The sequence below is a fragment of the Callospermophilus lateralis genome, chromosome 2 (genome assembly GCF_048772815.1).
Source record: "Callospermophilus lateralis isolate mCalLat2 chromosome 2, mCalLat2.hap1, whole genome shotgun sequence".
Classification (NCBI taxonomy): Eukaryota; Metazoa; Chordata; class Mammalia; order Rodentia; family Sciuridae; genus Callospermophilus; species Callospermophilus lateralis.
In genome coordinates, this window is record NC_135306.1 from 7,904,927 (window position 1) to 7,928,977 (window position 24,051).

The 24,051-nt window shown below is 42.6% G+C and overlaps 1 protein-coding gene across 3 annotated transcripts in view; it reads right to left on the minus strand.

The window, feature by feature from the left end:
* The window catches only part of Garnl3 (GTPase activating Rap/RanGAP domain like 3), a 146,438-nt gene that overhangs the window by 98,060 nt on the left and 24,327 nt on the right, over positions 1–24,051 (minus strand). For all 3 annotated transcript variants that reach the window (XM_076845451.1, XM_076845449.1, XM_076845452.2), the window contains exon 3: positions 15,993–16,062. In XM_076845451.1, coding sequence (XP_076701566.1) covers positions 15,993–16,062 — 70 coding nt within the window. The remainder of the gene's footprint in view (positions 1–15,992; positions 16,063–24,051) is intronic.

Below are 24,051 nucleotides of genomic sequence, written 5' to 3' on the forward strand. Positions count from 1 at the left end.
CAGGTAGGTGTGCAGAATGAATGTTTAAATGGCCATGGCAAGAAAAGCAGGAAACTCTACGTATGTGCAGAATTCAAATTAGTGTCTGTCATCAGGATCAGAGGTGTCAGTGGTAGGGGCCCCCAGATCTGAAAGATGTCCCAGCTGAGTCAGGAGGATCGCAAGTTTGAGGCCAGCCTGGTCAACTTAAATTGACTCTGCCTCCTATGGGCCTGGGCTTATATGTGGGCACTACTATGCTTGGCAAGACCACCCGTTTTGTAGAAGTAGGGATAGTGGCAAAAGGGAGACCAGATCAGCAGGCTTATTAGAAGGATGAACTAAGGTATCTACTGTGGTATTTTTGTAATCTGGTCAGTTAATAAACAGAGCCTACTGTCAAATTTAAAAAAAAAAAAAAAGAAAGAAAATAAGGGGGAAAGAAAAAAGATTCTATTGTAGAAAATGCAGTGTTTATAAGCCAAGAGCCACAGATAGGGAGAGAGACAGGTAGAGTCCTGGGGCAGAGGGCTGGGGAGAACAGTTTTGCCTACATGCCAAGCTGTTGGCCTCACCAAAGGGAGAGGCGTATAATCTGCATCTTGTTCTCTGATCTAGAAAGCTGACATTTTCTCAAGCTTATGTAAAGAGCTAAGCAAACATTAGTTCAATATTCCTCTTCCAAACAGACAACTTCTTGTAGCCCTAAGCTCCCGCTGTATGTAAATTCTGGAGCCACTGGTTCAGATCAGCAAAGAGCCAAGCACAGGAGAACATCCTATCTCACGCCGGCAGAGCTTTACAACATATACCAACTGGACTCTGGAAATCGATCAGGAAGCTTTGCACAATCACTGGCCACGCAGCTGTTGAGCTCAGAGAAGCTACAGTCCTCAAAGGACAATGACAGCAGAGGGCCAGTGATACACTCTGAATGCTGAAAAAATAAGGTCTGAATAGCTTTTTGTTTTTGTTTGTAGATTTTGTAAGAAGGGGGATAAAAACCCCCTTCAATATAGGAGCTCTGGAAAATCGCTACATATGATCCTGAAAATTAAAAAAGGAAGTATAGCTTTAATCTTCTCCCCCCACAGTGCTGGGGAATTGAACTTTAATACATCCTCAGCCCTTTAAAAAATTTTATTTGGAGGCAGGGTCTCACTAACTTGTTGAGGCTGGCCTCAAACTTAAGATCCTCCCACCTCAGCCTCCTGGATCGCTGAGATTAAAGGTGTGTACCACTGCACCTGGCCTTTGAATTAGTCTTTATTACAAACTCAAAATAAAATTTAGAGAAGCAATTGCTGCCCTCAAGGAAATGGAAAAAAACCTTTACATACTTTGTAATAGTATGTAAAGGTTCTACACATGTTGAGATAAAACAGGCCCCCAAAACACAAATGGAGGATGAAAATCTTCACTGGAGAGAGAAATAAGTGTTAACCTTAGAAAACTGAAATACTGAGCTGTGGGTGGGGGGGTGCCCACCTGGAATTCCAGCTACTTGAGATTGGGGCAGGAGGATCATCCTGGGCAACACAGCAAGACTATCATCTATGAGAAAAGAAAAGAATAAGTACAACAGCATTTTTAAAAACATTTTAGATGCTAAACACAGAATGAAAAGGAACAAAAAAAAAAAAAAAGGAAAATAAGGAGAAAAAAAAAAGACAGTCATGGAGGAATGAGGAAAAAGATCTTTATTGTTTCAAGGCGGGGGGGGGGAGCAATAATTAAAGATACAGTAGAAGAAAATATTCATACCTGGGTCTAAAAAGCACAAAGATACATGTCTCAGGCAAAATTAATCAAAACAGAAATGTGCAGAGAAATTATGGGAATTTTTTTTTAATAAAAAAAAAAGAACAAAATTTTGAAAAAATTTCAGGTAGGAAAGGTTACTAAGGAAGAAAGAAAATAAATTGGAACTACTCCTCTTAAGTAATCATACTGGGTTGAATAGCACTGCTCCACCCCATTCAGGTCCACCCTGAACCTCAGAACATGGCCTTATTTGCAAATTGGGTCTTTTTTGCAGATAAAATTTGTTGAAATGAGGTGCTTCTGAATTCCTATGGGACCTAACTCCACAACTCTGACTTTACAAGGGAAGAGGAGAAGGAGGTTCAGATTCAGTGGTGCAGGGAGAAGGCCACGCGAGGACACAGAGACAGTGGAATGCAGCTGCAAGCTGAAGGGGGTCTGGAAGGGTAGGCAACCCCAGATGCTGCAAGAGGCAGGGAAGAACTCCTACCCAGAGCTTTCAGAAGGAGCATGGCCCTGTAGAACCTTGGTTTTGGATTTTAGCCTCTAGAACCTTGAGGGAATAAATTTCTATTGCCTTAAGCTGCTTAATTTGTGGAAATCTATGATAGCAGTTCAGGAAATGAATACAGTAACAGATCAATATTTGTGAAGTTCTAAGAGAATAAGGCAGTTGACTCAGAAATCTTAAAATCAAGTTGTTCTCATGGAAACTGTAACTCAGTCATTTCCAGATATGTAAGGATTAAAGAAAGTACCGTCATGTCCCCTAGCACACTAACCTGAACCTGCAGGACAAGCAGACTTACTTAGAACCACTGCCATTCACTTGTATTGGGGAGGTCACAGCCGATGTAGTCAGACCTAAATAAGAAATATGAGATTTGGATGGAGGGAGACCAAGTTGTTTGTGGAAGAGTATCTATGCCTTCAAAAGATGATACTTTGTTTTTAAGTAAAGAAGCACAGTAAAATAATAATATATAAGTCCATTTTATATATAAATTTAATTACTGAAGGGACATACCTAAATCTTCATAGTGATTATCTATAGGTGGCAAGATTACAGATGAATTTAATTTTTCTCTCTGTGCTTTTTAGTACATTTTAAATGTTCCATAATAAGGGTAAGTCAGAATGCACATATACATATACAAAGGATGAAAAGCAATATAAAAAAGTAGGAAAAATAATTTATCAGAAACCACATTTCTAGCAAAACTGATTGTGTAGCTCATATGTGGACACCCAGCAGTGAACTTGGTGCTGCCGGGGATTCAGTGAAAAAGAATCCTGACCCTGTACTAGGACAGGTAAGGAAGGCCCACAAATTATTACAGCGTGAAATACGATGGGTGCTGGAGGAATGCGAGAACTGCAGGACTCTGGAGAGGGAAAGGTGATTTGCCACAGGAAGGCCAGGAAAGGCGGCCGGGAAGAGCAGGGCCTTGGCAGGGGCAGGTCTCAGCAGGGCGTTCTAGAAGGACGGAAGGTGTGAGGCGGCCTCAGAGGCCAGTGTCACGGCAGATAATGGCCTGTTGGATGGATCCTGGGCCACGTGAGCTGAGGCTCGACGACAGGTTGGAGCGAGACCATGGAAATTCTGAAATCCTAGGCTAAAGAGCACCTAGTCGGTTCCCTAAGCAGAGGAGAGATGCTGGGGGTGATGCTGCCGTTACTTGTTGGAAAGCATAAAGATGACACTGCCAGGGCTGTCCAGGATGAAGGTCCTCTTACAGCATCAAGGAAGGCAAAGCTCCCGGACTGCGGCGAATGACAGCTGAGAACGTGGACACACTAGGTAACAGCACACTCGTTTACATTTCTTTGAGAAGTCATAGAGTCAGGAAAAGTCCCAGAAGCTCACAGGAAATGGAAATGACACAAAAGTCACCCAGAAAAAGGAATACCTGGAAGTGAACCAGGCAACCTGGAAGTGAACCAGACAAAAAGAGAGAGGTAAGAAACACATAAGGAAATGAAAGTTACTTTCAAAATGGAAGATGCATGCCGCTCAGCCCACTCCAGATGTGCTGATCAGGATGTGAATTTTAAACAAGCCACTCAAGGAATTTGTAGGCACAGTGGAATTTGAGGGTCACTTATAGCAAAGGCACAATCTACTGTGGATAAAGGGTGTATGTGGGGGCAGTTGTGTGGCGCTGGATGAGGTAATCAGCCTTTCTGCAACTCAGTCACCTCAGCTGTAAAATGGGGCAATAATGGTACATACACCTCTCTGTAGGCAGTTGTAAAATTCAAATTAGTTTACACATCGAAGGCATTCAAAAGACTTCCACCGGCCATGCACACTGGTGTGGATAAAGAGCAACCTGGCCATGGAGTCTATTTGGAGTACAGTCCCAAGAGGGTTTGGCAGGAGATGGGTGGGCCATGGCTGTTTCCTGTTTCTGGAATTAGCAACACAACAGAAGGTAGTGCCATCTATTTGGTGGTCTGGCATGGGGCAAGAGGGATGACAGTAAGTTCAGTTTGGGGCACATTGAGGCAAACCAGTAATGATGTCCAGGGGGCATCTGGACAATGGATCCAAGGATAGAAATCTGGACTCAATATGTGGATCTGGGAGTCACCAATCTACACTGAAGCGTAGGACTAGGGAATGTCACCCAGAAGCAAGCAGAGTGAAAACAACACCTGGGACAGATATGGAGGAACATCTGCATGAAAGGCCAGGCAGAAAAGGAATCCCTAGGAAACGCTGAGAAGGAGAAGCAGGGAGAAACCAAGGAAGGAGAGAGTTCGGGCAGGGGAGAGCGTGGTCCCATGAGGCAAAGGTGGAGAAACGCCGGTTGAATTTGGTCTTTGGTGACCTTGGCAAGAGCAGTTTCTGTGGAGTGCAAGAAGGGGAAGCATCAGGAGGAGAAAATCAGGAGGGATCAAAAAGGGAAGGTGCAGGACGCTGGAACATACTCCCAATGCAGTCAGCACGCTCTTGCGTGGGTGGAGCAAACCCAGTTTGAGCCTGCAACACAGCAGCAACTGCAATAGGCCAGTTAAGAAGCTGGGCCCCAAAGCACAGCATCTTTTGCCCAGGGTGACCGCTTTAATTAAACCAGTAAAGTAATTAAAAAATATATATATTACTCATGGCTCAGCAGTAACAGAGGGATGAGAAACCTGAGCCCTTTTTCATAAAGCACAGGAGAAACTGGATTTTTTTCATGATTTTCCCTCAATGGGGAAAAAAAAAGCATACACATTATAGATATTCCTCTCTCCAAGAGAGAGGGCAAAGAAGGTGCTCCAACCGTGGAGCATTCGCAAAGGCGTGGCTTTGCCGGAAACAGCAGAGAGCCTAAAGGAAAGGGTCTTGGTTTAAAGGCACCAAGAGAAACTTCAGTGCTCTTGGATCCACAGCCCCGGGGGAAGTTTCTCAAGCTGCCTGCCTGGAGCAGTTAGTAAGTGAAAGGGGCTACATTTCTGCAGGCCAGACAAAAGAGCTCTTCATGTTCAGAGCCTGTGTGGTGAAAGGTTGGCTAAAAGATAAATTCCTTTCCATCTTTGATGACACCAAAAGAAGGACAAGAGCAGTTTTCAAACTCTGTGTGCCCAATGCCTCAGCTGAGATGGGAAGACTTGCCTAAATTCAGAAGAAAACGGGCCTTTTCTAAAGGCAGCTTTCAGAAAACTGAGAATACTTTCTACTCATCAGAGCAACATCAAAGGCATAGAACATTCCACATTTTAATCAAGTCGACTATATTTTTTTCTACAACAATGAGAAATATTGCTGAGCCTGTCTTACTGTTATGAAAGTTGAAGCAGGTATATGAGGGGCATGGTGGTGGGCAGGGGACATTGTGGTACAGGAAGATAAGTGGGGCACTGGAAGAGACTGCATGTTGGAGATGCTCAGGAAAATTTTGCCACTGGAGTGCACAAGAGATCACAACCAAGGAGGAAACTGGTCTCTCTCTCTCTCCTGTGGTGAAGAATTAGCCAAGTAAACAATGTGCTTCACAGTTTGCATCTCTGATTATGGGGGCAGGGGCCTGTTAGCTATCATGCTGTTGATTAAGAGGAGCCGTGTTTACTCAACGATCAACCTAATTTCCTTAGAAAACACTCTGTAAGCAATTTGAAAATACTTTCATAGTATAGCAGGGTACCACATGTGACCAAGTGAAACAAAGACCCCAGGATACTAGCAGAAGCAAGAAGTAGTACAGAGACACAGAACACATGGACCTGAGGAGGAAAGACCTGGACATACAGGAGGCAAAGACCTATGTGACCTCTGAGGAGAGCAAGAGACACCCTGACCCACAGGAGGCAGGGAGGCGGGCACTGGAAACTCTCTTTTTGAGAACGGAGACCATGCTGGTGACAGATATCATGGAGGTGGCTCTTCCTGGTGGCTCTTCCTGGGAAGGACTGGAGGTTCTGGTATTCATGTATGGTGTGTGTTTAGCTAGGCCATTTGGTACGGGTCTGTGCCTCAGCTATCCATGTCATTAACACATGGCTCAGTGCTCAAGATGGTCACCAAATGGCTGGTCAGGTGGTGCTAATTCTGCCTGCATTTTGTTGATCCTAGGAAATTAGGTCATAAAATCACACTGTAGAAAAAGTGGGGTAGGGAAGAGACAATTGTCCAAACCATTCCCTAAAACTGAGCACGTCGATGGCAGACTGAAGGATTATGCTGTTAAGGGCTGGATGTAGAAATACCTTGTGTTTATGCTCTATCTTATGTTCAAAACTAGATTGAAAGCAGCTTAGTGAATGATATCTTACTCAAAGGATAAAATTAGATAACAGCACACTCAGAACAAGGGTGTATCAGATGTGGATAAACAAACTGAAAATAAGAGAAAAAGATGAGCAGGCATGTTATAAAGCCTCTCAAGGTTACCAGAGGCAAGGAAATAAGGGAAATAAGTAGGGTCCTGAGATTCCTAGATGCCACTGCAAAAAGGAAAAATCCCTTCCATTTACAGGCTCCTCTCTGCTTATAAGGCTGACCACAAGCTTCCCAGAAGAAGCATGGTAGGTACTTTTCCATCCTAAGAAAAGTTTTTCTCCTAGGTCCTCTTAAAGGAGACACTGCGTGACAGGCTTAGAGAGCTCCTCAGCAGCATCCTCCAAGACATACACCATCGAGACCCGTCAGGCTGTTCTCCACTCTGTCCATCAAAGCAGATGAAAGGCACAAAGCCAAGGCACAAATCAAGAAATGCAAGTCTGTGAGAGAGCAGGAAAGGCAGGCCAAGTGTGTGTAGCTGTCTTGGGTTGGCTTGATCCAAGTATTAAATTCAAACCATTTGAGGCATGGCCATCTCTTTGGATAACTCTTTATGAACATGCTTCTTAAAACCAAGCTTTTGTTAAGATTCCGACAGAAACAGTTTGAAATGATACATTTGAATTAAAAGCTAAAGCAGGGTACTCTGTGCTGTTGATTAAGAGCAGCTGTGTTTACTCAACGATCAACCTAATTTTCTTAGAAAACACTCTGTAAGCAGCCAGACCATAAGAATATGAGATTGTACCCTAAAAGATTAGGTGTAGGGGGGTTAAATGTCACTTCTGGCACTTGCTAGCTACGGGACTTTTCTGAGATCATCAGTAAATGGGAATCCATTCAATGTCCACAAGTGTCTTCTGAGCAGCTGCCGTGTGAGGCCTAATCAAATAATACCCACCTCTGATGGTTGTTACTGAGGATTAAATGAGTAAATGCATCTCAAGGATTCAGCATAGCAACTGGAACATGGCAAGCACTGAATAAGTGCTCAAACTAATAATAATGACAACAAATTAATAACCATAATAGAAGATTTATGGCTCCATTCTAATGCATAAATAAGTATATGATTAAGATCTTCAAATTCTACCCACAGAAAATGGTTGCAATAATTGTAGCCTGGCAAAGACCAATCACCCACAGTCAGTAAAAACATCAAGAAGTATCATCAGAGTTCTGGACCACACAGAACTGCTAGTGAGTGTGCCCAGCTAAATATGTCTCAAGAGGGAGCTGACCTGCTATGTGAGATGCAGGCTCGAGCCTGTTATACCAGAGAGCATCTGCCAACACTGGGATGGCTGTAGTCCTTGAGGGCTTGGTGTCCCAGGGGGAGATACGCTGGCACCTTCACTAATCTCTCACTTTGGTGATGCCACATAGAATATGATTTCTCCTGTTAATGCCCAGGTGAACAAAAAGCCTACTGGACTCTGAAGAGAGAATAAGACTGCGCTGAGTCAGGGATGCCTGACCGGCAGCTAAGTTACTCATTAGCAAACTATCCTCTTTCTGGACACCAGTCCCTCAGGCATAATTCAAATTTGTGATTGAGCAAAAATATAAATTACTACATATAAAACTTTGAGAGCCCTCAAAGAGTCAAAACTTCAAACATTAAAATCTGCAGATGCCAGGCATGTTCACTGTCAACCATTCCTTTGATAGTCATTAGATAGCACAAAAGCCAGATGTCCTTTGAGGCCACTCTGAGTTCCTAAGAACTAAATCCCACCCCTTTCATAGGTTTGTTTCCTCTGTGGCAGGGGAGCATGCTTGTACCTCATCCAAATGCGGGTCCGAGTCATTAAGAACAAGTTTAGGGAGGAATGGACAATATTCCCCCTTGTTTTATCCTGATCCCAGATTACCTGCAGATGGTGACCTCCCAGAAGGACTAAGAGATAGGGGTGCATGAGAACAAACAGCCTGATGGGACAGGAGGGGAGAGGTCTATATTGTGCCCAGACCATTCATCATTATGCCACTCAGTCGTTTCTGCTCCATCAAGTCAAAGGCTGAGAACAGATCAATAAAAGCTACAAACAATTTTGTGCTTTTCCTGACCAATTTCGATATAAAGTGATGAAGAACGGTGGTGGTATAATGCCTGTGCCTTGCGGGATGCTGCCACGGAAACCAGACTTGTAATTTATCAGGAAGAAAGATGGTGTGTGTTTTAGGCGGAATACACCACACCTAATTAGTCTAACTGCATTGGCAGCAGGGGTAGGTGTCAAAGAGGCTGTTTTCCTTTCCTTTATTAATTTTTCATGGGTCAGGTTATTCTCTAATTTCACCTGGATCATTCATTCATCTAATCAATACGCACTAAGTAATGCTAAGCCTTGTGCTTGGTACTAGGGATACCATGGCAAGCAAACAGCCATGATTTCTATTTCTCAGAGAGCTCATAATCCATATCCTTGTTTATGGGATTAGTCAAAGTGTCAGGGAAAAGAGTACATCAGCAGAGAGAGAAATGTTCACCAGGTGCTTGTAAATAATCTACCACATGAGATACATTTTGAGGTTTCAGCCCAGCTCCTGCATTTAAAACTGATGTGTCTACATCATTTTCAGAGAAAATGTGCCCTATCCACAAACTCTGTTGAGTAGACAGTTCTAGAAGGTCATGCATAGACCCCTCTACCCTGAGCACCACTGTTTAAATCAGTGATATATACCTGTAAAAAGAGGAAACAATCCATAATATTCTACTTGAAATGTTAAATAGACTACAATGGGAAATGTAAATGTTGGAGACTGGGGGTCTGGAAATCAAGTTAGTAATAAAATTTTATGAGAATTTAGCATGTGCCAGATTCTAGAAATAAACAGTGAACAAGTCAGACATGGATCCCATCTTCACCTTGAATGGAGAGAGTAGTAAATAAATAAATAAATGAAACACATAGAGACTGTGGTAAGCAATGTTCAGAGAGTATACAGGGTGCTGAGTTAGAGGACAGCACAGCAGGGACACTGTGGAAGAGGCAGGGGCTGCTCTGAGAAGGGGGCATTTAGGCTGAAATCAGCCACAAGAAGCTCTGGGGAAGCCCATTCCAGGCAGAAGAATTAGCAAGGCAGAGTCCTGGGACAGGGAAGAACTCAGTGCATTCTAGGGATCAATGAGGACAGAAATTGAAGCACAGCGAGTGAGTGAGAGAAGGAAGAGAAAGGCAGAGTGGGGCGTCTTGCAGGGCACGGTAAGCGTCCAGATTTGAAGCGTAATGAGTAACCAATGAAGGGGTTCAAGAAAGAAAAGGCATTGTGCTCTCAATATTTACAAACATCATTGTCATAAGACAGACATACTGACCGATGAGAGAGAAAAGAAAACCAGAAAATTAACTCTTATGTATAGGGTCAGTTGATTTTTCAGAGGGGTGCCAAGATTATTCAGTGGGGAAAGGACAGTCTTCAATAAATGATGCTGGGAAAGAGATGTGAGTCTGGGGGCAGGGCAGAATAGAGGTTCATTGGATTAGACAAAGGAGAATGAAGGGAAGGGAGCGGAGGTGGGGATAGGAAAGACAGTGGAATGAATCAGACGTCACTTTCCTATGTTCACATATGAATATGCCACAGTGAAACTCCACACCATGTACAATCACAGAATGGAAAGTTATACTCCAATTATATACACTATGTCAAAATACATTCTACTGTCATGTATAACTAAAAAGAACAAATAAAAATTAAGAAAAGACCAATAGAGGGTGGGAGAAATAGCCCTGGGTTTAATCCCCAACACCAAAAAAAAAAAAAAAAAAAAAAAAGAGCAATAGAATGGCCTTTCTAAATCTACCATATGAAAAAACACTAGATATAAATGGATAATACAATACAATCTAAAATTAAATGTTTGGGCTAGAGGCACAATCCCCTGGAAGAGTATGTGCACAGAATGTACAAGGAACTGGGTTCAAACTTCAGCACCACAATAAAATGCAGATGTTATGGTGAGATGATGTTGAAAATATAGCAGAATATGAGTCTCCTGACCCTCCCTCTATTTACAAATCCACCAAATAAACATTTACTCATATAAAAAAGAAAATGGGGCTAGGAAAGCTGATCATCCACACTCAAGAGAATGAAGTTGGACTCTCAACTCACATATATATGGAAATTAAAATGAATCAAAGACAAATATAAAAGCTCAAAAACTATAAAAATTTTAAGAAAAACATAGGGGAAAATCTGCAGAATAGTGGATCTGACAATGAGTTTTTGGATGTAACGTCAAAAGCACAGGCAACAAAAGAAAAAATTATAGATAAATTAGATTTATAAAAACTTTTCAAAAGAACTTTTGTACATCAAAAAACATTACCCAAAAGTAAAATGATAAATCAGAGATATCCCATTCTTATATCTACTATAGAATTAAATCCTGAATATATAAAGAACTCATACAACTCAATAGCAAAAAAACCCAAAGAAGCCAATTTAAAAAATGAGCAAAAGACTTGAACAACCATTTCTCCAAAGAAGATATATAAATGACTTATAGCATTAGAGAAAACAAATCAAAATCACAGTGATTACCTTATGTACATATATGACTGCAGGACTGATGTGATTCTACAACATGTACAATCAGAAAAATGAAAAATTATACTCCACCTATATATGATATATCAAGGTTCAAAAATACATTCTACTGTCATGTATAACTAATTAAAACAAAAAAATTGAAAATCAGTGAAATATCACTTCATGCTCCTTAGGATACTATTGCATATAAAAAGAAAAATAACATGTTTTGGCAAGAATGTGGAGAAACTGGAACCTTTGGGTACTACTAGTAGAAACAGAAAGTGGTCCAGCCACTGTGAAGATTAGGTTGGACTTTCTCAAAAAGGTAAACATGGAATTACCATGTGATCTGGCAAACTCGACTCCTAGTTAATATATTCCAAAGAATTGGAAGCAGGGACCCCAACAGATATTTGTACACCAGTGTTCAGAGCATGTATGATTAATAGCTAAAAGGTAAAAACAACCAAGTCCATCAACAGAAGAAATAAATGAAATGTAATGCATATGGATATACATGGAATACTACTTGTCCATAGAAAGGAAAAGAACCTCTGATAGATCCCATAACAGGAAAGAACCTTGAAAACATTATGCTGAGTGAACTATCTCAGACACAAAAGGAGAAATTTCATATGATTTCACTCATATGAGGTACCTATAAGAGGCAAATGCCCAGACATAGCGAGTAGAGTTGAGTCTACGAAGAGCTAGGGAGAGGAGGGGTGGGGAGTAGTGTTTAATGGGTACAGAGTTTTAATTTGGGATGATGGAAAATGTTCTTAGAGCGATTAGCAGTGATGGTTGCATACTATTATACATCATATTGCCCCTGAATTATATATTTAAAAGTGGTTAAAATGGTAAATTTTATGTTGTACATACTTTAGCACAATAAAAATGAAAGAATACACCCATCCGTCTGGCTGCTGGCAAAAAGGGACCAGAGAGAGGTGATGTGCAGTCAGGGGAAGCTATGTGTGGAGAGAATGGTGAGACACAGAGCAAGGTAAAGATGAGAAATCAAACGGGCCAGAGAGGAACAGACAGAACAGCTGCTGGGCGGCCACAGGGGACCCAGCTCTGCACTTCATTCCTGGGAGACTCATCCATGTCTTTTCAGTGAATTACTTTATGCTCAGCTAGACTGACCGCCTCTGGGCTCCTTGAAGGAAGAGAAGCCTGATGAAGGCTGGGAGCGCAGCTGAGAGCCAGGAAAGATGTTGCCTGGGATGCCAAGCTCAGGTAGCTGGTTTCTGAACAGGACTACATCTCCAAGAAAACAGGAGACATGGCATCCCCTGCCCCTCAGATCCTCGCATGGTGTCTGCACATGTAGATCTTCAAAAGGTGCTGGGGGTGGCTCAGCAGTAGAGTCCTTGCCTGGCATGGGTGAGGCAATGGGTTTGATCCTCAGCACCACGTAAAAATAAATAAATAAAATAAAGGTATTGTGTCCATCTACAACTAAAAAAAATATTTAAAAGAAAGATATTTATCCAATGAAGGTTAAGAATCTCTCTCATGAGTTTACAGAGATCTAGGATTCCAGGCTCTCACTTACCAAATTCATATCAATGGCCACCATAGGAATTTAAGTCCCTAATTTTCCCCTATTACTGCTTTGAATGGCCACGCTTAGCTTTTCACAAAGACTTATACCTAATTTGTTCAAAGTTTCTGCTGACATTTCCATTTTATATAATCCTGAATACTTTCCATAAAATGTGAGTTCCAGCATGTCCAACATTTATTGGATTCCCAATGGTTTCCATCATACCAGGTAAAGAAAAGTTAAACCCACTTTCTTATGTATATAGAACACATAATGGTTTTAATTTCATAATACAGTCACCCTCCATATCCATGGGTTATACATCCAGGGACTCAGTCAACAGTGTATCAAAAATATTTTGAAAAAAACTGCATCTGTGCTGAAAATGTAGAGACTGCTTCTTCTTGTCATTGCCTAAGAACCCAGAGAGTACAGAATTAGTTACCTGGCATTGTGTCTTACTAGGCATTATAAGCAATCCAGGGAAGATGTGAAACACATGGAAGAAGTGTGTAGGTCATGTGCAAACATACCATTTGATATAAGGGATTTCCCTCACATTTTAGCACCCAGTGGGAGTCCTGCAACAAACCCCCTGCAGACATCAAGGGAAAACTGTACTCTATTATGCAGAGGTGAGAGAAAATATTGCCTTCCTTTCAAAACACAATGTCAGAATTTCAAGAGAGTCTTAGATAGCAAAGCTGGAGTTCTGTTCGTTTCCTTTTGCTCACTCATTCCAATCACCAGTACATACGTTACTTCTAACATGGGAAACTAGAAACAACCTGATTTTATAAAAAGAGGGACACTTTCACAGATAGCCATTTATCACCAAATTGGGCTATCGTGCTCAGATTGAGATGGCAACTCTTTAGAAGGAGACATTTACAAAACATAGTTAACTGAAAAGAGAGGAATGCAAAAGCAAACATGCAATTTCATTACAGTCATCTAAAAATGAATTTTGTAGCTATAAAGATTATGAGGGGGCTGGGGATGTGGCTCAAGCGGTAGCGCGTTCGCCTGGCATGCGTGCAGCCCGGGTTCAATCCTCAGCAGCACATACCAACAAAGATGTTGTGCCTGCCGAGAACTAAAAATAAATAAATATTAAAAAAAAAAAAAGATTATGAGGTACCGAAAGGAGATGAAAACAGTTGCTACAAGGCAGTGAGACTGTTTACGGGATTTAAAAATGTATTTAAAGTTTGTCTATAAGATTTTTAAAAGTGAACTATGAACACACACACACACACACACACACACACACACACACACACGGTTCCAAAATGAATGAAGATTTTTTGGCCAGGGCTAACAGATGCCTTGTCTGGGATTCTATAAGGCAGGGGTTCTTCAAGTGTGTTGCCTGGACCAGCAACATTACATCAATCTGGGAATTTGTAAGAAACAGATTAAATTTGAAACTCTGGGCTGGTCCCAGTGATCTGTTCTGATAAGCCTTCCAGGTGATTCCCATGTCTGCTCGAGTTGGAGAGCCACTGCTGTCAAGTACCATTCTGAGGTTCTATGACTTCCACAGGTCTGCAGGGTCCACCTTTCTTCCCATGTTGTTTTCCCAAGCACCACTCTCACTGTTCACAAGAGCTCCATGCTACTTACTCAGCCAAGTGCAGGTCTTCACTGACAGCTGCACTCCTACTGCTGAATTTCATCTTTACTGCTGCAGCTAGTTAACATGCACTGTACCCAGGTGTTAAGTGCTTTATTGTATCATCTCATTTAATCCTCATGTCAGCCTAACAAGGCCAACACCCCTATTGTATGGAAAATGGAAGCCAAAAGAAGTTCAAGATCACATTACTAGCAAATCATGGTTCAAGAATGACTTCAGAGCACAGGTTCTTTGCACCACTAAGGTTCAGAGAAGTAAAGCAATGGGCTGGTGATATAGATATGGTAGGGCTGGCGTGTGGACCCAGGCCTGCCTGGTTCCAAAGCCTGTTTGCCTTGTATCCACTCAGCTCTGCTGCCTCACACTCTTTGCTAGGCAGAATCATCTGCTCACTGCCCTTGGAACGCATCATTGCCAAGAATCATGCTGCTTGCCCACATCTCCTGTCTATTCTCTGCCACCCGCCCACAGCCCACAGCTCTCCACGAGGCCTTCCATGTCACTTCCCCGAGATTCCTGGCAGAACGTTTCCCTCCCTTCTCTCGTCCCCCACCAGGCTCTCTCTGTGTCCTGCTACATTTACCAATTCCCACTCTGAGTCACAGCACACAGCACACAGCTCCTTAAGGTGAGGCAGAGGTCTAAGTTGGCCTGGTATCACCAGTGAGTGACAGAACAGGCACTGATTGAGTCAATCAATGTGTCTTTTAAGTGGCTAAATTCATTCTTTAGATATTTTATGTATCTTCTCTGCCCAGCTGGAAGACAGACAGTAAGCTCCTGAAGAACAAGAATGAAATCTTTTATTTATTTTATATTTTCAAGAGTCCTCAGCCCTGCGCCAGGTATACAGTCAAGTCCATAACATAAGCTTGAATTCAAGTAGAATGCTGCTGGTGCACAAATCTGGTATAAATTTCTCTACTACTCAAACCCTGTAAAAAGGCAGCTTATGTTAACGGGACAATCAGGTCCTATACTAATGGATATAGCAACTCATTTTTTATAACTAGATGGAAACAATAGATTTAATGTTCTTAACAGAAATTAAACAATAATAAGTAGAATTTTATGAGTACATTTTCCTAAAATTTGTTCAAAACTCTATGCAATTGAGGAAAAAAATCATAATTCTGTCTTTAAAAAAAGATAAAGATGCTTACACTGTACCTCTTTTAAAATGAAAACATATTCTTTATAAAAATCATACCAGAAACTCCAATATCTCTCATTAGGAAAAGGTGGGTATCTTTCATCTATTGTAGTCATTCATCTAGTTCAACTAGTATGCTAGTAACAGGGAGAAGATCACATAAATATTCCAACTCCTGTCACATACCCAGAAAGTAAAAGTGCTGAAAATCAGAATAAGTATTTCAATAATAAACCTTGAAAACCAGCTCTTTAAACTTTTAGAAACAAGGTAATATAAAAATGAAATGCTACCTTTATTAATTCACAAATTATTTTATTAAATCCATACACCATTAACAGGAAAATATCAAGCCACAACATACATTTAACAAACTGAAGACATGAGATTAAAAGTACATAACAATAAAAATAAAGATAATCAAATTATCATAGCCTTTCAACAGATATTTATTCCAATCCAGTCCTTACCCTGTACTCACATGGTCTAACAATAAATATATAGCAAAAGATTCGATGAGCTTGGCTGGCAATCGTCTCTAAATCTACATCAATGGATCACCACTGAACAGGCAGCATCAACTTACCAGCTCCACAGATCCATAATGTTTCCTACTGAAATCCCCACGTCTACAGCCTAGGTCTTCCGAGACAGAGCTGGAACAAAAATGCTTCATCAGTATTATACATAGCGATCTGGCCACAAACCTTCTGCAGAAATCAACTACCATTTGCAAAAAGGGCTGCTATGGAACGGGCTTGCAGCGCCCTGGCTCCTCACTGCAGGGGAGCCTCCGTGCGACAGACACGGTCCCCAGCAGCCATTGCAGAGCCTGGGTTTCATGGAGCCCTCAGTAAAAAGAAAAATGCCCGAGTCATCCCTGGAAGTATAGGCAATGATTGAATTAAATATTTAGTCATTTGGAATCGATTGAAATTTCCAAGGCTACTGGTGGTTTATAATTTCATTTCTCTATTACCAAAGGGGATAGAAGCCCTGCAGTAACTTGAGGCAAGGGACAAAGCTGCTGAACCAGATCTTGCAATTATCTTTTGCTTAAGTCTCTTTGTCCCAAATATGCAACATAAAAATAACCAGCATCATTTAATGCTATATTTTAAGCAGGAGACAAAAACTCCCAAATCCCAGTAGGCCCTACTCCCCAGCGCCCCCTCCCTCCACTTTAATTTAAGTCTTTTATGTGACAATATGAAAAAAGACCAGGACTAACAGAAAATCTGAAAACTGAACATCTGAGCCTCTTCGATTTTTTTACCCAGCAGCAGCTAATACATCCCACTTCCTCTCCCCCTCCCCACAAAATCAGGCTTAAATCAGATAAGAAAACTCACAGGTGTTGTTGAAGAGCAATTAAAACAAAGACAAAATTGTTCCTGCGTTTACATCTCGAAAGCATAGTTATTCCTTCAAAAGGCACATACCTTATTGGCTAGTTAGTACCTTTAGGACCCCAAGCAGTACCCATGAAGGCAACAGAGATCCACAAAATACAAAACAGTTTTAATAAGTTTGGTTCTAATACGTCATGCAAACAACTCTAATAAAACAGAAAATAAAACAACAGAGGAATCACAGGTTTAATATGTTCAAAACCTTTGGAATGTAACGTGCAAAGAAAGGTGCACTCGGTACCTTTTCATCCTTCCTTACAAGGAGGCTACATTTTCTAAATTACAGCCCTCTTGGTAAATTCGGAAAGACACCAGCTCTGATGTTTAGCATCCACAGAACTGACTCTCTGCCAGGACACTGTTTGATAGGCTCCAAGGAAGACAGCATGAGAGGAATGAGATTAGAGAGTCTAATGGTATTCTGCCTCCACCATTTCACAAAGACGGCTGAATTAATCTTATATGAGGAATTTAACCTTTTGTCGTCCTCACTCCCTTAGCTGAAAATGTATAACAGATCAAGGAAGGCAGTGTGGGAGGGGTCCCAGATGCTGCCCCAGCTACCTTCCTGCTTCTAGTGACATCATTTTCTTCCCCCGCAAAAAATCTCTAAAGGAGAATTTTAAAACTTTCCCCTGTGGTGTGTTCCTGTCTGTTAAATCTTGTCTACACTCTCTCAACCCATCTTGCAAACCCTCCTAGAGACACCACCCTCCAGGTTCCAAGATCCTACCCCAGCAGCCTGAGGTTACTAAGAGATGAGGGCTCTTGAGAGGAGCATCCATGCACAGACCGACATGGGGCACAAAGCAGATGCCAATCTCAACCCACCGCTGCAGTGCCAGCCAGGCCCACAATGAAACCAGCATCAGCAGCAGTTCTAATGCAAATGGCCCACAACACGAAAAGAGCAAGGATGCCAGCCCCTCCCGGGCTGCTCTCAGTGCCACTGGGGGGGTTCTAAGATGCGTGCCAACAGTTAGAAACAAACACAAGAAAGACGGCAACCTTATATCCCTGGAGCAACCACCTCCCTTAGACACTCACAGGGGAAAACACTGCCCTCTGAAAAAACTGAGGGAGCTACAAAGAGACTGCTGCTATCTGCTGCCCACCCCCCCACCCCCAGCTGCTAATTACATTTCATCCAATACACTGGAGAGAGAGAGAGAGAGAGAGAGAGAGAGAGAGAGAGAGAGAGAGAGCACTTCCTCGTGGTAGGGGCCAGGCTGGACTCTATGGGGTGCATTTCTCAGGTTGCAGGAGGCACTCAAAAGCAGTTGTCAGAAGTGCCCCCTTCCCAGGCATAAAGCACCAGGGTTCCAAGTGGAGGGGATAACCCTGGGCTCCAGAGGAGCTCTGTTCTCCTTTCAGTCCCAGGACTGGCCCTCTGCCTGACACCGAGTGGGCAGACAAGCAGTACATGCTTGCTGCCTTAGTGGAGGCATCCTGTCAGGACCCATAACTTCAGGGTCTCAGTAGCTAGTGCCTAAAGGCATCCCTTGTAGGCAGGGAGGAAGGCTGCCTGTTGTCATCCTCCCTGATGGCCACTGGTCTTTGTTCCCTCGATCCAGTTAGTCTTGGCCCACGAGGCAGCCACTATTATATGTACATCAAAACCTGTTTCTCTTGGGCTTCTTGTTGGACTACATTTGCTGGCCTTTGTTACAGTATATGTGACCATGTGACAGCTCTGGCCAAAAGTATGGGCAGAAGTGGGTGAACCACTTCCAGGCACATCTCTTCCTGGAAGGCATGCTGTCCTCCCTGGTGGCCACCAGAAGGACCTGCAGGAGGGCAGAGCTTTAGGGTGGAAAAAACCCATGTCTTTGAATGCCCACATGAAAGGCCATACCAAAGAGTATCCAAATTGGAATATGATGTGAGCAAGAAACAAACATTTAGCTGTACCAGTCAGGTAGGATTTGGGTTTGCCTGCTAAAGCCACTGTGTTGACTGAACTAAACAGCATCTCATGAGGGTGCCCTGCAGCAACAACATAACAGCAGAGATACAGACCTGATGGCAGACAGTAGCCAGTGAGAAAACTGATCTCAGAGGTCCCCAAAGTGGCAATGTGTATTATATAGTCACAAAATATTTGGTAACACTCATATCCACAGTAATTCAGAAGGTAGACCATGTACTTTCTGAGGCTGCAGCTCCTGGGAAAGGGTCAGACAGAATCAGAGTGAAATCAGTGCCAGCTCCTACTGGCTGACCTTAGCAAGGATTTTTATAAGAAAGAGACCAGCTCTGGAAAGAACTAGATGGGTTTCAAGTGAAGATAGAAGGGAATAGAAAAAAAATAGAAAAAGGGCCCCAAGGACTTGACAAATCACTCTGTTTCTGGACTCCAAATAAGAGTGAAGTAAAATGCAGGTGAAATGCAGGTAGGCATGAGAGGTGCCTCTTCCAGATCTAGCCTGTGACCATTTCTCATGAATAACCCATGGTCTCTTTCTTTATTTGCTAGCTGAATGGGGAGGATGAGGACTGTGAGGGATTAAACAATAACATGGAAGAAGCCTTGGTCTCAAATGGCCACATAGAAGATTCTAACTGGGAATTTCCCTTGCTGGGCTGTGCTGATGGTAAGGACCAACTCATACTGTTTTCAATCATTAAGAGCCAGGGCTTACCTATTAAAACAGGTAATTTTATCTCCATCAATATAGCTCTCCATAGGTACTGGAAACTAGTATTAGAACAACTTCCACAAAAGGCGGGTGTCAGAGGGCTGGTAGGCCACAAGGACTCTGTATCAGAGATTGGCAAACTGTGGACCAACCAAGCCCCTGCCTGTTTTTGAAAGCAAAGTATGACTGGAACCCAGCCATGCCTACCGGTTATGGATTATCTATGGCTGCTTCTGCAGAATGACAGAGGACTTGAGTAGTTCCAACAGAAACTAGGACTCACAAAGCCCAAGCTATTTACTAACTGGCCCCTTATAGGGGGGAAAATAGTCATCCCTTCATTTAGTCCATGAATCCCTATAGCTGGGTTCAGGTGCTTCTAGATTTTAAAATCCATCAGACTCCTTAAGGGAGCTTTGTACAAGTGCAGATTCCCTGGCCCTGTTCACAGAGGTTGTGTTTGGTATGTCTGAGATCCTAACAAGCAACCAAAAGACTTCTGCTGCAGGTCACCCACAGACAATGCTTTGAAAAATAATGCTCTTCCAGACACCACTGGAATCCCCAGGAAACCTGCAAATGGTTCTACAGAACTTTTATTTATTTATTTTTTTTAAAGAGAGAGAGAGAGAGAATTTTTTTAATATTTACTTTTTAGTTCTCAGCAGACACAACATCTTTGTTTGTATGTGGTGCTGAGGATCGAACCCAGGCCGCACGCATGCCAGGCAAGTGTGAGCCACATCCCCAGCCCTCTACAGCACTTTTATAAAGAAGATCAAGGCCTAGGTCTAGGTTTCCATCAATGATGAGGTGCAGTGTGGTCCTTCTGAGCATTGCTCTGTTGCAGACCTGGGTTCTTAGCCTCTCTGGGCATCAGTCACCTCATCTCTAAACTGGGCTGAAAGAAGCACCTACTTGACAGGGTTCTAAGCTGACAAAGCACTAACCATGATGTCTACTGCATGGAAACTACTCTCAATGTTATCTATTATTATTGCTCTTATTATTAATATAAGTTCCTCTTAGGCTTTTAGAGAGAGACCTAGGAAGAAAAGCTTAGCATAAATGATTATCAACTTTTTTATTCTTTTCTTTTTCTTTCTTTTTGCAGTGCTGGGGATGGAACTGAGGTCCTCCTACGTGCTAGGCAAGTGCTCTACTTCTGAGCTACATCCCAGCCCTTTTTAAAGCATTTTAAGTAAAATGTCCTTTTTCCCTCCTGCAGCAGTAAGGAGGACCTGGGTCAAGCACCAGCCTTCCCAGGACAGGCTGAGGAGAACACCCCAGCTCAGCACCACTCTCCTTCCTAAAATTGCTGGCCTCGCAGGGTGACTTCATCTGGAAAATACCTGAGCCCCACTGCTGCAATGACGGGGAAAACACATGAAACCTGGCTGGAGGATGCCACCAGAACCAGGCAGGTGCCGCCGAGAACCGCGGGGCTTCCAATTCCCCACATGCAGTGTGGCCCAGCTCGAAATAGAAACCCTTCTGTTTCAGCAAATGAATGTGTGAGGGTGCTGGATCACACTTTGCAAGCATGAACAGAGTGGAGGACCTCCATGTTCAATTTCTACATATGGCCTGGGAGGGAGAAAAGACTTCCAGCTCTACACCGAGGCTACCCAAATTGCAGTTATGTAAGTCAGGTTCCTGGAAAGCAGGATAATGCCCTTTGAAAAGGCAAGAGCTGGCAAAACTGAACAAGAGAAAAAAGGGAGTCGGGCAACCCCCAAAGGGAAAGCCCAACTCATGACACAGGCCCTCACTCAACTGGCCCAGAGATCAGTGCTGACCCTCACAACAGGCTTCAATATTTCCCAGCCCCAGTGGAAGGGTTAAGCCAACAATGACAATGCGGACACCTCTTGGGTTAGCAGAGAGAATTTGTGAAAATCAACAGACAATTTTTTGATGCCTATCAATTGTCACTTCAATGTCAGGATTCCAGGAAGGACCCTCCCCCTCCTCCACCCAAGCTGAGAGCAAGAGACAGATGGAAGGGATTCCCCTAAAGAAGGCCAGAGAAGCGTTTAACTGCTGGATTTCAGATTTGGGCTTGGAGGGAGCTCAGGGTGTCTTAACACAGGTTTCGAATAGCTGATGGCATGTTAGGGCCCAGTTGTCTCGTTTTGTGAAGATGACATGTCAAGTGACAGAAAAGCAGAGATGCAATTACACATTAATTTCTAATGATGAAATGGAGGAATTCTGTCCTTTTCTGAAGGCAGTGAAGTATGAGGAAGAGGTCTGGAATGAAGGAGTCTGGGAAATCAGAGCCCCTTGATTCTTAGAACTCCCCAGATGGCTCCCTGTTCTCCTGCTGTGTCTGGAGGTACAGTGCTGGGTGCTCCTTGTACTAGGATCTTAAGTTTACCCTCCCTTAGCAAGATGAATCAGCCACAAGGTGGTCCTAGACCTGAATTTCAGTCCCACCATTTGCTAGCTCTGTGACCCCAGTCAACTACTTACCCTGATCTTACTCTGATCCTGTTTCCTCATCAGTAATATGGGATTAAAATAGTATCTGTCTCTGTGAAGCAATTAAAAGACATCATAAGGTGTTTAGCACAATGTGTGGCACATTAAGTGGTTATTAAATAAATGCTAATTATTCTAATTGTCAGAAACCTCACATATCTTGGCCATCACCACACCCAATGCATCTTACAGAGTGCCTATTGTAGTAGATCATCATTAACTATCTGTTGAATAAACTCATCATGAATAAATGCTTAGCTCTGCTCCCCTTTGCTCTACCTGAAGGTGTATCTCTGCTTCTTCTACCTCCCTGCCTCCCGACCTCCCGACCTCCCGTTGTATATTCCCTGCTGCACCTTCAGACACATTTGATGTCAGGCTGTTCAATTAACTCTCTCATTTCAAACTTTCTCTTTGAAGTGCTAGAGGCTGAACCCAAGGACACTTTATCACTGAGCTACATCCCTAGTCCTTTAAATTTTTTATTTTGAGGCAGGGTCTTAATAAGTTGCCCAGGCTGACCTAAAACTTGTGATCCTCCTGCCTCAGCCTTCTGAGTAACTAGGATTATAGGAATGTGCCATCACGCCCAGCCATTTAAATCCTCTTTTGTTTAACATTCTGGAATGAATTCCTTCTACAATATTTATGTGTCCACTAAGTTTCTGGAAAAGACATGTGTGCTCTAAAATTTATCTGATTTACTAGTATTGATGGTTTTATGGTAATTCACTGCAAGATTCCCTTCACTAATGATCTCTACCAGTGCCTTCAAAGTTATATCTCTGAAATAAAAAGTGGCAACCATACCAAATATTGGAGAGGTTGTAGAGAAACTAGAGTTGAAGTTCTTTTACTCATTCAGAGACAGTCACTCAGCACCTACAAGATACCAGGTACCGTGCCAGGTGCTAAACCTGCAATGCGTGGTCTCAGCTCTCAGAGAGCTTATGGTGCAGTGGAAGAGATAAATCCAAAGTCCATAGAACTTCCCAGGAACAAAAATACTGAGCACGTAAAGCACACCTGTCTATAGGAAGCTGGTAAGATGGTCTCCAGTGTACACAAAGCCTGGGAGCTGCCACATTCTTGTCAGCTCAAGACCTACCACCTGGACACCTGAGAGATGTATCTATACAGTGAGTGATTCCTGCAGAGTGGAATGTCCACACACCTGCTCCCTCCCTCCTGCCTCTCCAGAGGATCTGCTGGCTTCTCCGTTTTTGTAAGCTTAAGATTGCTAGGTTTTCAAGCTCAGGTAGAATTTGCTTTGGGAAGCACTGCTCCCTGGGCATCCATGAATGCCTGACCAAAAAATGTTAAACAGAAACTCAATGTAAGGAAAAAGACTCAGCAGACAACATATGTTGCTGTGCACCTCCTTTAACCACCTGCAGATCTACTTCTGTGGGGAAATCCCTCCAAGATCTGTCTTCCCTAGTTTTTCAAAGTCTCCCTCCTAGGAGTCATAGACCTGCTTGGATGTGCACCCAGACCTTAAAGGGAGACACACTACCCAGAGCATACTTATGTACAGTTTGTAGGTGGCCAGAACTATAGGAAGCACCAAGGTCATTTTGACCCTTGCTACTCAGTGTGCTCCTTGCACCTGAACTTGTTAGAAATGCAGGATCTCAGGTTCCACTCCAGAATCAGCATTCTAACAGACCTTCCAGGGACGCATCCAACTCTGAAACATGAGATACCGTGTTCTAGACCTTGGTTCTCAAACCTAGCTCTCTATCAGAATCATCTGGAATTTTTCCTCTAATTGGTTTTACTATGAAATACTTCAAGATAAATAATAATAAAGAATTATGTAATGAACAGTACAGATACACTTGAATTCCTATGTACCTATCCCTGACCTGTTTGATCTCTCACTCTCCTGACATAGTTGTTAACTGGGCTTGTACATCCTGCTAATTTTATTTTATTTTATTCTGTTTTTTGTCATACTGGGGATTGAACCACAAAGAAATACCATAAAGAAAATACCATTAAAATACCATATTTGTACATCCACAAATATTTCTATTTTTTTTTTTTAATCTTGAGACAGGGTGTTTTTAAGATGCTCAGGCTGGCCTCAAACTTGGGATCCTCCTGC